The 14556-nt window shown below is 39.4% G+C and overlaps 1 protein-coding gene across 1 annotated transcript; it reads right to left on the reverse strand.

Moving 5' to 3' along the window:
* Nucleotides 1–785: 785 nt before the first annotated feature.
* On the reverse strand, nt 786–14020 carry LOC128743279 (bumetanide-sensitive sodium-(potassium)-chloride cotransporter-like). Its single transcript, XM_053839824.1, is given in 9 exon segments — nt 786–899; nt 957–1227; nt 1294–1553; nt 1555–1816; nt 1874–2850; nt 2910–3448; nt 3508–3886; nt 4130–4235; nt 13981–14020. Coding segments are annotated over 9 exon segments (2922 nt in total). The 5' UTR covers nt 13995–14020.
* Between the last annotated feature and the right edge of the window lie 536 nt (nt 14021–14556).

Below are 14556 nucleotides of genomic sequence, written 5' to 3' on the forward strand. Positions count from 1 at the left end.
TGCGTGATAAATGGGAGGGCTTAGTTGTTTGTTTACTCGGACACGTGCCGTAGTTTCGGGCTCATGCTTCAACGTTGAGAAAACTCTCGCTGTATCCATCTTTGTGCTAAAGTTATGCTAAATGTATTTATGGTGGAGATAAACTTTTACTGGATACATAGGGCTAAAAAAATTAAAATGTGTAGTGGCGTATCCTATCCAGCACTCCACGAGCGCTAATGGCGGCTAGTGGGTACAGTGGGGATCCTCTCGAAAAAAAAAACCTTTGAAGCCTTTTTTCCATATATTCCTCTTCGGTAGACCCTCCCGCCATAACCTCTTATCTCCCAGCCACTGTAATTGTTCTAAATGCAAGAGAAACGCAACCAATTTGACACCTTTCACAACGCGCGAAACTGACTAAATTATATAGGTTTTGACCATCGACGAGAAACTAACCGACCTAAGTCAACATATTTTTCTTCACTACTGCGATGGAAGATGACTATTTTTGTCCAGAAATAGGCAGTTGGTTTTTGATCATAGATGAAGACAGCAATAAAATTGTTTTCGTCGTACGGTGACGTTAGACAGCCCTGGCAAAGGGAAACGGCAGTATCGTTCGTTTATTACTTTCAATATCATCTTTGAATGTCCTAATCATTTCACTTTTGCTCATACACTAAATACGGTAAATTTGTAACTGAAATCGATTTGAGATTTCTTTCATTGGGTGGAGCTAAAACGTTGAACAACACGTAAAGAGTGTTCTTTGGATTGTTCGTTATATTACTGCTAATTCGAAGTTAAGAATAGAATGTCAATACCGAGGTTTGATTACCGCGTACTAACAGGAATGGTGGCATGTCCTTTGTCAGCATTTCCAGCCAGGACATGTATAGAGAAGCAGACACAATATCCTGCAAAAAGAAAGCATTTTTGTTACCGATATTTACGGAACTAAAAAAGAGAAATACCTTTCGTGGAACTGGCGTTGACATGACGACCAATGAAGAATTTTTCGAGTTCTGCAGCAGGAGTTCTCTGAGTCGAAGCTGACGGTAAGTTTTGCCCATGAGTTGTGCTCGTTCTTCATGGCTTACGATAATACTGCTCTCCTGGTCCTCTACAAGAGTATCGATCAGGGAACGGTGTGCAGCGATGGTTGCGTCATGTGGTTTATCCGCAATAGAGACCATCGTTATGGATACGTACTTGATGCGAAGTTTATCCAGCAAGGTCGCCATACTATGATAATGCATAATAAAAAATATTTATTAAAATGGTTTCAAGGCTTTAAATAAATTAAATTACTTTTTACGTTCTTCCTCGAAGTCCGTTTGTTGGCTGGCCAGAGCGAAAACCCGAATTCTACATGCGGCCCACTTTGGTCGACTTGCAATGATGTGAGGCAAGAGGATGGTTAATCCTCCGTCGTCGTACAACCACCAGACGTCGATATCTCCCGGCAATTGTTTGTCTCTGAACATGTTCAGCTCCTTGGGGGGAATTGTATTCGGATTTAGCACAACTGCAATGGTTTTGGTAAAAGTTAATGGAAGTGGTGTAAGATGCTATGGAATCGATTTTACTTTCGCTCAGTGTACTCTCGCTGTTTGCGTTGGCTGGAAGATCTAAGTTGGAATTTGCCGGCATTAAACTTGGTTTCGCCATGCGTCCACCCGGGAAGCTTTCTACTGCTGTGTAGGAAGCGACACTCAACGTTGAAGTCGACAGATTGAAATCCGGCACCAAATTCTTGGGAATAAGATGGGAACGATCACATCCATCCGGTAGTCGAAGAATTGCCAAAGAAAGACGGTTGTCAAATGTGTTGCTAGAAAAATTAAGTATGGATCAATTCAAATACATACACCAAAGTAATTGCTCTCACTGTAAGACTTTATAATATTGGTTCAGCTCTTCCTGGCTACAAGAGCGCCAATTGGTTTTATATCCAATAAGTAGAATGTTCGGCGATAGTTTTCCAAATCCGGAAGACTGAATCATAGCTCGTACTCCTTCGTCGAAAGATAATCCGTCCAGTATGTGATAGAAAGCTTTTATTTTCATACCTTCAATAGCTCTCTTTCCTTCATTAACCATCAGTTTCCGATGCTTGTAAGATAGCTTTTCGTCTGATACATTTCCAACAATCATCAACGAGTTATTTTTCGTTATTAAATGAGCAAAGTTCAGTAACCCTGGGCGATGTAGAGGATTTCCGGTCATAACAAGTAGCTGTGGATTATAGTTTTTGACATGTTCTCCTACTTGTTCTAGATTGAATGCCGAATTGAGAGCTGATTTATAGGCGGCAGCTTGCATTGAAGAGCCCCAATTCACATCTGGCTTGCGGTAAATTACAGTTAGGTATAGTACAAGAATGATCATAATTGCGATAAAGGTGGAGGCAACGTCGATCAGAAACATGATTGTTACACATAGTATCGAACCCATGATACTCAGCAGCGGATGGAAGTAACGGAATGTTGGACGCCAACCGAGTGGTTTGACGGTGGATGCGTGGAAAGTACAAAAATTGACCAAAGCATACGAAGCCAGGAAGAAAATCGAAATCAATGGTGCTATCGTGTTTAGATTGGCAATCATCAGGAAGGTGAAGGCGACGATAAATACCAAAATATATCCTCGGTAAGGTTCACCGTGTTTGCCGTATCCTTTCGAGAAAAATATGAGTCCCGGATAGATGCGATCAATACCAAGCGATTGGATTAGCCGAGGCACAGCGAGCAAATTGGTCAATGCGGTACTTAGAGTTGCAGCCCAACAACCTAGGTAAGTAAGTGCAGATGAGACCGCCATTAGCTGCATTATGCCGTAGTCGTTGTTGAGTCCATAGCGGCAATTCTATAAATAAAGTGAATATTGAAAAAAAAAAATGTTTTGTTTTAAATAATTTTGCTTACGTTCAGCAGCGGATCGCATGACGTAAAATTAACTCCGGCCAGATCTGTTAGGTTACCAGAAGCATCTCGTACAGATGCTGCAACGGCAAAAAACGAAAATGCTATGTAGGAAATTCCAGAAATTAGGCACGCGACCAGTGTTCCTTTGGGAATCGCTGTTGCCGGATCCTTCAGATCTCCGCAAATATTGGCACCACTTTGGATTCCGGTTACACTCGGGAAAAATATTGCAAACACGGAGAAAAAGGTTTGCTGGACGCCTTCACTGAACCGATAACTTGGCCCAAGGTTGGACGAAAATACTGCTGCAGAAATGCCCAAGAAACCTTGTGCCACTTCTTCGGGTTCCGTAGGACCTCTAATGCAGCCGATTATGAAGCTTCCAATTGCTACTAAAATGGCTACGAGCAGGAAGTTTTGAGCCTTTACTTCCCAATCCATTCCCACCGCACAAATGGCCACCATAATAATCAGCGCGACTGTTCCGATTATTCGGGTATCGTTGATACCTCCATCAATAATCTTTAGGCCATAGCTTGCTGAAAATAGTTGTTACTTATTGTTTACTTATGAGTAATAATCCAGAACTGAAACTTACCTAATAGATTGTTCAACGACTCGCAAAACCCAATGGTGTTCATTGAAGCATTTACGGAATTGGCGAATGCGAACACCACACCGACAGAAGCTCCGAATTCCGGGCCAAGCGATCTGGAGATGATGTAGTACAAACCACCTGATTTGACCTGGCCATTGGTGCACAGTGCCGATAAGGACAGAGTGGTAATCACGCAGACCGTATAGGACAGACCTATGATCAGCATTGCGTGGATGAAGCCGGCTTCTGCAACAATCCAGCTGAGCCGGAGAAATAACATTACTCCCCAAATGTTGAGCAAGCATGGCGTCGTTACACCCTGAATCCATCCCAGCCGGAAGGCGTGTCCGCCCGCTTTTGCGGGTTCCTCTTCGGCAACCTGGAACGGCAGCAATTGACATTTTTCGATTACAATAGAAATAATCGAATCCGTTTCTAAGCAGAATCTCAAACGGGGAACTTAACGTAAGATTGAAATACCCAACTGTTATTACTTTAAGAATTTTTTTTACAATTTCATTATGTATTTTATTATTTGTGCATGTTAATGAAACATAGGTTTTCTCAGAACAAATCGTGTTTTTAATATAATTTACGTGGTTTAAATAAATCCGGTTCTTACTTGTTTCGCCCCGGCATCAGTTTTTTCTCCCTGTAGTTCCCCCAGCGATGGCCGTCTATTTTTTCGTATGGATGTACGGTAATGATCCAACCGTGGCAGAGCATCTCTGAAATATAAACCAGGCATTAAACCGTTACAGTAGATACTAAGTATGATACTATTGTCGTAATCGGGATAGGTGCTAATAAACATGTCTTCCGGTGCGGTTGCTCATTTCGGCACATTTTCATACTTCGACTCCCGGTGACTAACACGCTCGCTGACACTTAGTAACGCATCAGCTACTTTAGCCTTCAATTATCACTTTATAAATAATGTTTTGATGAAGAAATTTCACGTGTTTTTGATGACTAGGTATTTTTGCATTTTTGCATAACAAGCCATGTTTTTTTAGAAATCCAATTTACAAATAAAGGGATACCTCGATATAAAACAATTTATCATTTCAAAAAGTTGTATTAAATCGAAGTTGTCTTATATCGAAACATGTTTTTTTCAAAAAAAATTTGCATTAGCGGTCGCCAATTAGCTCTGTGTTGTGTGTTTCTGTTTTTTGAATTTATTTATTATTGTTTGAGCTATTAGTTTTGTACAGTTTTTAGGATTATTTTAAAATAATGAGCATCCTGACGGCACCGCTTTTGGAATGGTTGCGATTGAGGTTTTGAGATTGGAAGTGTCTGTGGCCTATTTAACGTTTTCATATCGATCAGAAAACATTGAAATTAAAGAAATCAAGCTGAAAAAAGCAAAAAAAATTGTAACTGAAAGCATCATATATTATGTCCTCAACGTTTTCTATTGCAGTTTGTCTCCAAATTTGAAGAAAAGCTTGTGATGAGTTATGCTTTTTTATTAAAATGGATTTTCTGTCAAGCTTGTTTTACTCTTCTTACTTCATTTTTGCTTTTTTGACTATAACGTCTCAATCAAACAGAATTTGAAAAAGTGATGTACAGGACAATTGTAGGGTTAATTATTATCTACAATATAGTTGAAGAAAGTATAGTTTCATCTTTTGTATATATGGCGCTTTGGGGTTGCTATCCCGTTGGTAGCCAAGAGACTCTTTTCGCTACCAAGAATATTCTGGCTCTGTAGCCCTACAAATACAAAAGTACACCACTTTTCCGAATTCTGTTTGGCTGAGATGCTATAGTCAAAAGAGCAAAAACGAAACAAAAAGAGCAAATCAACCCTGTTTTCTGTGACGAAAGGAAAACAACATTGTGTATGAGTAATTCTCGCTGAAACGGGACCACTACTGACACGACGTCTTCAAATATTGGAACTTTTGCGCTTAATTGGTTGAAAATAGTTAAAAAAATATGAATTATACTTTTGATACCTCGAAATAGTGGACCCCTCGTGCGCCAAGGGGCCTAACAGATTTAAAAAAAGAGCAAACCTTGAGATCTATATCATGTGATATTTTATAAATTTGCCATGAAACAACTAACAAATAGCCCGGTTCTGTAAAGAAGAAGAACAGGGCTTTTAAATGGAGTGAAAATTTGTTTGGCGGTCATCTTGGATTTGATCGCCATATTGGATTTTATCAAACAATCGCCGTTTTCACCATGAGCAATCCCAACCGATTTTAATTTTAAGGCCACCATCAGAAAGCTGAGAAAAAATGTTATAAGGAACATTCATCAATACTACGCAAAACAATCCGACGACGAATCAAACAAAATTGAAAAATTCCATTGTTACAATAGTTCATGATGATTTAAAGCTGAAATTTTATAAGTTACTAGCTGACCCGACAAACTTCCTATTGCCACAAATTAAACTGTGTTGTACATAAATCTCGGATGACCTTTGTCACAATCTCGAGTTTTGCAAGTTTCTGGGGAGTTCATGGGTGTTTTATTATACAAATTTTCCTCACAGTAAAGTAGAAAACAACTCCCCCCATTGCTTAGCCTGATAAAATAAAGCGGGTAGCATTTAAATATTCGCCATCATTACAAACCATTTCGCCGAATACCATTTTGCGAAACACCAATTCTCGGTTGACCATAACGCAGAATATAGAGTTTCGCAGAATACCATTTTGCGAAAAACCTTACGCGGGACGTACCATTTCACGGAAAATCTTTTCGTAGAAAGTACCATTTCACAGGGTGACCCAACAGAAGGAAAGTAATAGAGATCAGTAGATCTAGGAAAATAAATAAACCTAGACTAATCTCAAGTTTTTAGTCTTGACCTTGAAATGCGGTCATACATATATATTAATATTTTTTGAAACGATGGTTCTACAATTGATGAAGGGACGGTAGGGAAAGAAATGAAAATTTTTTGGTGAAGGTGGGGAAGAGCGGAAAGGAAGGGGGGGGGGGTGTATTGGTAGCTATGCTTGACAAGTAGTCATTTTGACTCCTACCTTTTGTCCAATACTGCTATGGTTCAAAGGTACACGGGTACCAGCAAGCCACACGCCCTGGCAGGTGTTGTGGGTTCAAATCCGGTTGTAATCTCAGATTACAGCTTGGTTCGACTCATGCACCTTCCAGTATTGGACAAAAGGTAGGAGTCAAAATGACTACTTGTCAAGCATAGCTACCAATACCCCCCCCCCTTCCTTTCCGCTCTTCCCCACCTTCACCAAAAAAATTTTCATTTCTTTCCCTACCGTCCCTTCATCAATTGTAGAACCATCGTTTCAAAAAATATTAAATAAACCTAGATAGAGGTGATCTCTACGCTTCCGACGGCAGGTCGGCCTGTGGCCGTCTCGTGCTGAATTATCTAATGTTACTATTGATAGTTTTTGATGGTCTTGTTATTGATTAATGTTTTATGAAAGAATCTAAAATTTCTCGAGTTCTATTAGTTTTTGAGTTACGCAAAAATTTCTGTTTTATTTGTATGAGAGTCCTTATCCCCCTACCACAGGGGTGAGGGGTCTCAAACCATCATTAAAAAAAATTCCTGCCTCCAAAACGCCCCACTTGCCAAATTTGGTTCCATTTGCTTGATTACTTCTCGAGTTATGAGGAAATGTGTATTTCATTTGTATGGGAGCCCCCCCTCCTATAAAGGGAGAGGGGTCCTAATTCATCACAGAAAAAATTCATGCCCCCAAAAACACCCACCTGCCAAATATGGTTCGATTTTTTAGTCTCGAGTTATGAGGAAGTTTGTATTTTATTTGTATGGGAGCCCCCCCTCCTAAAAAGGTAAGGGGTCACAATTCATCATAGAAAAATTTCATGCCTCCAAAAACACCCACATGCCAAATATGGTTCCATTCGATTACAGTAGTCCCCCCAATAAGGACGCTAATAGGGACCGCGTTAATGGAAACCGTGTTAATGGAGTCTACGTAGCATATGGGAATTGACTTAATTGGTTCCAACATGGAATAACTCGTGATCCTGACCGTATAGACGGTTGGTGTCTTCGACAAAGTTGTTCAGTACATCAACGGGTTTTCAGTAGATTATAGTATTGCGGAATTGTCTCACTACGTGGCGCTAGCGTATATGTAATATTTTTGTATAGGCTGTATCTGGCGCTGTAGGCTATCTAGAAAGTTGCGGCCTTCGGGAAGATTGCTCAAATGACTGCCACCTTCAAGATGGCATGGAAAAGAGCGCAGAACTAACTCACTACATGGCGCTAGTGTATATGTAATCCTCTTATGCAGGCTGTATCTCACGCTGCTGACTATCTAGCAAGTTGCGGTCTTCGAGAAGGTTATTGATATGACTGAGACCTTCAAGTAGGGATGGAAAATATTGCAGAATTAACTCACTACGTGGCGCTAGCATATATGTAACATTCTTGTATAGGCTGTATCTTGCGCTGTTGACTGTCTGGAAAGCTGTGGCCTTCGGGAAGGTTATTCATATGACTGCCACCTTCAAGATGGTATAAAAAATATTGCAGAATTTCTCACTACGTGGTGTTAGTGTACATGTAACATTCTTATACAGGCTGTATCTTGCGATGATGACTATCTGGAAAGTTGTGGTCTTCGGGAAAGTTATTCATATGACTGCCACCTTAAAGATGGTATGGAAAATATTGCAAAATTGTTTCACTAGGTGGCGCTAGCATATATGTAACATTCTTATACAGGCTGTATCTTGCGATGATGACTATCTGGCAAGTTGTGGTCTTCGGGAAGGTTATTCATGACTGCCAGCTTAAAGATGGTATGGAAAATATTGCAGAATTGTCTCACTACGTGGCGCTAGTGTACATTTAATCCGCTTAGGCAGGCTGTATCTCGCGCTGCTGGCTATCTAGTAAGTTGCGGCCTTCGAGAAAGTTATTGCAGAATTGTCTCACTACGTGGCGCTAGTGTATATGTAATCTTCTTGTGAAGGCTTTATGTTGCGCTGCAGTGAATACAAAATATCTGTTAAAACCATGCAACCAATTCACATTCTAAGAATAAGTTTAATAAAGCTTATACAAATTTGTAAAACAGTTTATGCCCTACTAGCACAGTTGTTATAAACTAGTTGTGGTAACCAATTAATGACTGATTTCAGTCATAAATAGGTTGCAGCAACCAGAAGTGACGAAAGTGTGCTACTTAGGTGTCCTGGTCTGGAAATTTTTTTGAAGAGGGGGGCAAGAAAAAGATAATAACATCAGACCGTCAATAACTAAACAAAAAAGAAAAAAACCAGTGTTTATTTTTCCATATATATTAAAAATTAAATACAAAAATTTTGTACATTACTTAAATTTTTGTTGAAACCTAACAAAGCAAAATTTTTGGACTCATCCTGGTAAGCATCCTGGTAGAGATGAACCAGTTTCATAATAGTGGTTCAACGGTAACCACGAAATCTAATCATCTTTTGAAAATGGCAGTTTAGGTCCCTATAACTTTTTTTACTTGGAACGCATCTGCTCACCGGCGTGCCCAGAGGTGGGGCTCCACAATTGCAAATCAATGCTGACCTTTATGTTTATGCTATTATGTTCAGCATGCTTTTTTTAGAAGAAACTCGTATATCTCCCAGTCCTCGCAAAAGGAATCCATCGGGTTAGTCTACCATCTATCCGTAAATACTACTTCCTAAATGGCCAGAAAAATCTCACCGTCATTTGAATAAACTTGGTATACAGTCAGCAGCGCGTGATACAGCCCGCTTAAGAAGATTACATATATGCTAGCGCCACGTAGTGAGGCAATTCTGTAATATTTTCCATCCCTTCTTGAAGGCCTCAGTCATATGAATAACCTTCCCGAAGACCCTAACTTTTTAGATAGCCTGCAGGGCAAAAGACAGCCTGGTTAAGAATGTTACATATGCACTAGCGCCACGTAGTGAAGCAATTCTGCAATATTTTTCATACCATCTTGAAGGTGGCAGTTTTATGAATAATCTTCCCGAAGACCGCAACTTTTCAGACAATCAGCAGCGCGTGATACAGCCTGCTTAAAAAGATTACATATATGCCAGCGCCACGTAGTGAGGCAATTCTGCAATATTTCCCATCCCTTCTTGAAGGTCGCAGTCATATGAATAACCTTCTCGAAGACCGCAACTTGCTAGATAGTCAGCAGCGTAAGATACAGCCTGCATAGGAGGATTAAATGTACACTAGCGCCACGTAGTGAGACAATTCTGCAATATTTTCCATACCATCTTTAAGGTGGCAGTCATATGAATAACTTTCCCGAAGACCACAACTTTCCAGATAGTCATCATCGCAAGATACAGCCTGTATAAGAATGTTACATGTACACTAGCGCCACGTAGTGAAAAAATTCTACAATATTTTTCATACCATCTTGAAGGTGGCAGTCATATGAATAACCTTCCCGAGGGCCACAACTTTCCAGACAGTCAACAGCGCAAGATACAGCCTATACAAGAATGTTACATATATGCTAGCGCCACGTAGTGAGATAATTCTGCAATATTTTCCATCCCTACTTGAAGGTCTCAGTCATATGAATAACCTTCTTGAAGACCGCAACTTGCTAGATAATCAGCAGCGTGAAATACAGCCTGCATAAGAGGATTACATATACACTAGCGCCACGTAGTGAGTCAGTTCTGCGTCTTTTCCATGCCATCTTGAAGGTGGCAGCCATTTGAGCAACCTTCCCGAAGGCCGCAACTTTCTAGATAGCCTGCAGCGCCAGATGCAGCCTATACAAAAATATTACATATACGCTAGCGCCACGTTGTGAGACAATTCCGCAATACTATAATCCAATGAAAACCCGTTGATGTACTGAACAACTTTGTCGAAGACACCAACCGTCTATTAGGTCAGGATCACGAGTTATTCCATGTTGGAACCAATTAGGTTAATTCCCATATGCTACGTAGACTCCAATAAGGACGTTCGACCGCGTTAATGGAATCACTCGAGACCGTCCTTAATGGAAACGTCCTTATTCGAAACCGCGTTATTCGGGGGACTGCTGTAATTAGTTTTCGAGTTATGAGGAAATGTGTATTTCTTTTGTATAGGAGCCCCTCCTAAAGTGGGGAGAGGTCTCAATTCACCATAGAAAAAATTCTTGTCTCCAAAAACACCCACATTTAAAATTTTGTTCCATTTGCTTGATTAGTTCTCAAATTATGCAGAAATGTGTTTCATTTGTATGTGAGCCCACCCCTCTTAGTGGGGGGAGGGATCTGTAACCATCATAAGAACCTTCCCTGCCCCCAAAAACCCCTATAGGCAAATTTTCACGCTGATCGGTTCAGTAGTTTTCGATTCTATAAGGAACATTCGGGCAGACAGACAGAAATCCATTTGTATGGGAGCCCCCCTCTTAGTGGGGGAGGGATCTCTAACCATCATAAGAACCTTCCCTGGCACCAAAAACCCTTACATGCCAATTTTCACTCCAATCGGTTCAGTAGTTTTCGATTCTATAAGGAACATAGAGCAGACAGAAATCCATTTTTATAGGCATAGATTCGTATGGGAGCCCCCCCTCTTAGTGGGGGGAGGGGTCTTTTGCCATCGAGAGAACCTTCCCTAGCCCCAAAAATCCCTACATGCAAATTTTCTCGCCGATCGGTTCAGTAGTTTTTGATTCTAAAAGGAACATAGGGACAGACAGACAGACAGACAGAAATCCATTTTTATAGGTATAGATTCAAACAACACTATTTGAATGATACCATTTGTGAAAATAATTCGAATCACATAAGTTACGATAGTCCGAAGGACGCAAACAGTCAGTGCTGTTTACCGATGAAAAAGTATTATTGAGCAGCGTCACCACCACCGTAATGATCATCAAGCAATTTTCTCCTGTTTTCAAATATAGAAGAAGTATTTCAAGGAGTCATCGTCTCGCCTCCGTTATGGTTTAGACATGAATAACTTACACCGGCAAACCCCTTACACTACCTTTGAGTGATTAAAGCAATGCATCAGAAGTTTTAGACTGACTCAGTCATTTTAACAATATTGGCATTTCGACAATAATGAACGGGTTTTACAATAGATCTGGACTTCTTAGGCTTTGTGGCCGCCTTTTTCGGAACATTTTGACGTAAGGAGAATGAAGTCAAAAGTTTAGAGAGCCTCACTAAAATAACTAAAATCGACTAATCTCACTTCAAGGAGGAAATATCTGTAGAAGAACCGTCGCCATTGTGGATAACTTCCCGAAGGCGTGTATCTCAGTACGGAGTGGCCTTTTTGAAAAGAACAATTAAAATTGGTTTCTTGTAAACAAATTGTATAAAGATAAGCATAAACAATGTATAATGATTTTTAAATTCTAACCTCAAATAGTTGTGCGGATTATATTCGGTTCGTTCGTATACGTTTGTCATTTATTTCTCCCAAATTTTCCACTTTCAATGAAGAATTTTATTTATATATTTTTAAGCATGAAGCTGGGCGTTAAAATCCACTGATAAGTAGATACCTTTCTTACATTTCGCGGTACTTTTGAATTGCACTGCAAATTTTTGCAATTTTGGTTGAATGACAACGATTGCTTAACTAGCTTACGCGCTACTGGATATAACTTTATTATGGTGAGACTCTCCTACATATTAATTAGCAATGAAAATGATATTGCAATATTATGGTTCGCAGCTTAAAAGAACCGGTGGCGAAAGATTTTACTGAATTTATTCATCCTGCAAGAAGGAGAAAAAGAGTGTTATATTACAGAAATGAAACCAAGTCCAATTATCCGTCATCGTCAACCTTGGCTACCAGCTGAGGATTCCCCTTGAGTGTTTGGGAAGTTCCAGTTTCGGAGAAGTTTTGATCACACTATCCAGTTTAAAGGAGTTTCGATTGTTAAATCCAGTTTGAAGAAGTTTTGGTTACAGATGCCGCGCGGCGTGACCGGCGGCGGCATCCCAGCTTAGTCATCAATACTGCGGCGACGTGAACGACAACAGTTGGGAGCAGGTCGATCAAGCCAAACCAAGCTGTTGTACAATTGCGGAGGACAACATTATTTCAGTCCGGTGACATTGATGATGACCAACTTTGCGCCGAGTGAACTCTCGATTAACATTCACGCTAGAACAGGCAGGAATATCAATCTTGTTGAGGTTACACATTTGCTTAGTTGTCATCGTTTTCTATACTGACTACTTAGTACTTGAAAAAAAAAACATTAGTACGTTTGCAGTGTGTAGATGCCTCTGAATATTAAATCACTTAATATGACATTGAAAATACAGGAAATAATTGTAGGTATTAAATATAGAAAGAAATGCATAATAGTTTTAGGAAAGTTTATTATTAAATTATTTTACTGTTATTTGTTAAACATGTTACAAATGTTACTGGTTACATTTTTATATGAATTCTATACTGTTTTATATTAATCTGATTTAGGCATATTTACAACACGACTATTTGGAATAAATGTGTGAAATGAAATGCAGTGACAAAATTAGCAGTGGAAAAATTGAAAGCACTAAATAATCTAAGGCTTTGTAAAAACCAAAATAGACCAAAGCCGAACTTTAAAATTTGCGATTTGTTATATTCAATAGTAGTTGGAAGTGAAACGATAACATTGTACAGTCGAAATTATTTTATCGAATCAAAGCTGATGTTCGCTGTTTGACGATGGATCGTTGTTTTGACGGGTACTGGGTAGCAGCTCAGTAATTGGGTGATTATTAGGCTATTAGGCAAACATATAATTTGAAGTCGGAGGTTTTTATTTGACTGAACACTGAGCAAAATTTAATCAATGATAATATGAAGCATTGATAATAGTAAAAAAACCTGAATATTTATTGTTTCTAACATAATGTAAGTACATATAATAATTTCATATGGGACAGGTTTTGTTTACCAAAACCATCATGATTTGGAGTCAAATCACGTATGAGGCTTCACATCAGCGCACGTGCAAAAATATACTCAGTTCCCTTTCGTTTGAATCGCAAATTTTTTGCAAAAAATACACTTAGTTCTATTATCTTCAAAAGTTTATACACCATCGTCAAACATTACATACGAAAAAAAGGTTGATTCAAATTTCATTTTGAATCGTAAGTTTATGTAGAGGCAAGTTATTTGGATAGCAATTATTTAAATTTATTCCCTGGCTCATTTAATTTTTTATTTCACTTTCCTTTACTGTTTTTGAGTAAAATTGTCACTGTATTTTGTTTTATTAACGCAGTTTGGTTTGGTACATTTATTTTTTGCAGTACATACAGTCTTAATTCGGTCGTAATGTTGTCTTTTCAAATTTGGTACAATATTTTCATATTTCGGTTCATAAACACAACGTTTGAAGCAATGCAGCATAAATCATTTTCCTAATATCACTTGTTGAATTGAAAATTGCAGAAAATTAATGCAAAACAGATAGAGAATAATTCCAGTTGATACGGCAGCAGAAAGATCAGGCTACTCACTTCATCATACCCATTACGCTGATACGACGGTGTTCCGGCGAGTTTAATCCATCGTTTATCGTGCTGTGGTTGTTGGGCTCGGAATCACCCATTTGAACTGTGTCACCCAGTTGTCTGAATGCGGTTGGAGGATTCGAACCGTCTCGACCGTGACCGTTGATCGGGATCGTTGTTTGCACTACAAAACGATTATGCACCATTGTGACTCTCTTTTTATATAATCCACTGTGGTTTCTTTAGGATAACTAAACAGGCACTTCACTTCCACTATCGAGACACACAACTTAGAACTTGTGTTCACATTTTCACACTGTACTGCATTGCACTGACCGGAAAAAAAACCTGATCACATGTTACTGCTGATTTCTAGGTCTAGGATCCCGATTGATGCCCGAACGCCTCTTTATTAAGCGAAAACTTTACATACGACCGCACCGGTGATCAAAATTGTAAAATCTGCAGACCTGACGGTCGGGTCGGTAGCATTTTTATAGCCGTTTTCAAATGGAACATTTTCGGAACCATGTAATTGGCAAATCATGAGCGCGGAGAGATTACTGACGGATTTGGTGGTGC

This window comes from Sabethes cyaneus, chromosome 3 (assembly GCF_943734655.1).
Source record: "Sabethes cyaneus chromosome 3, idSabCyanKW18_F2, whole genome shotgun sequence".
Lineage (NCBI taxonomy): Eukaryota > Metazoa > Arthropoda > Insecta > Diptera > Culicidae > Sabethes > Sabethes cyaneus.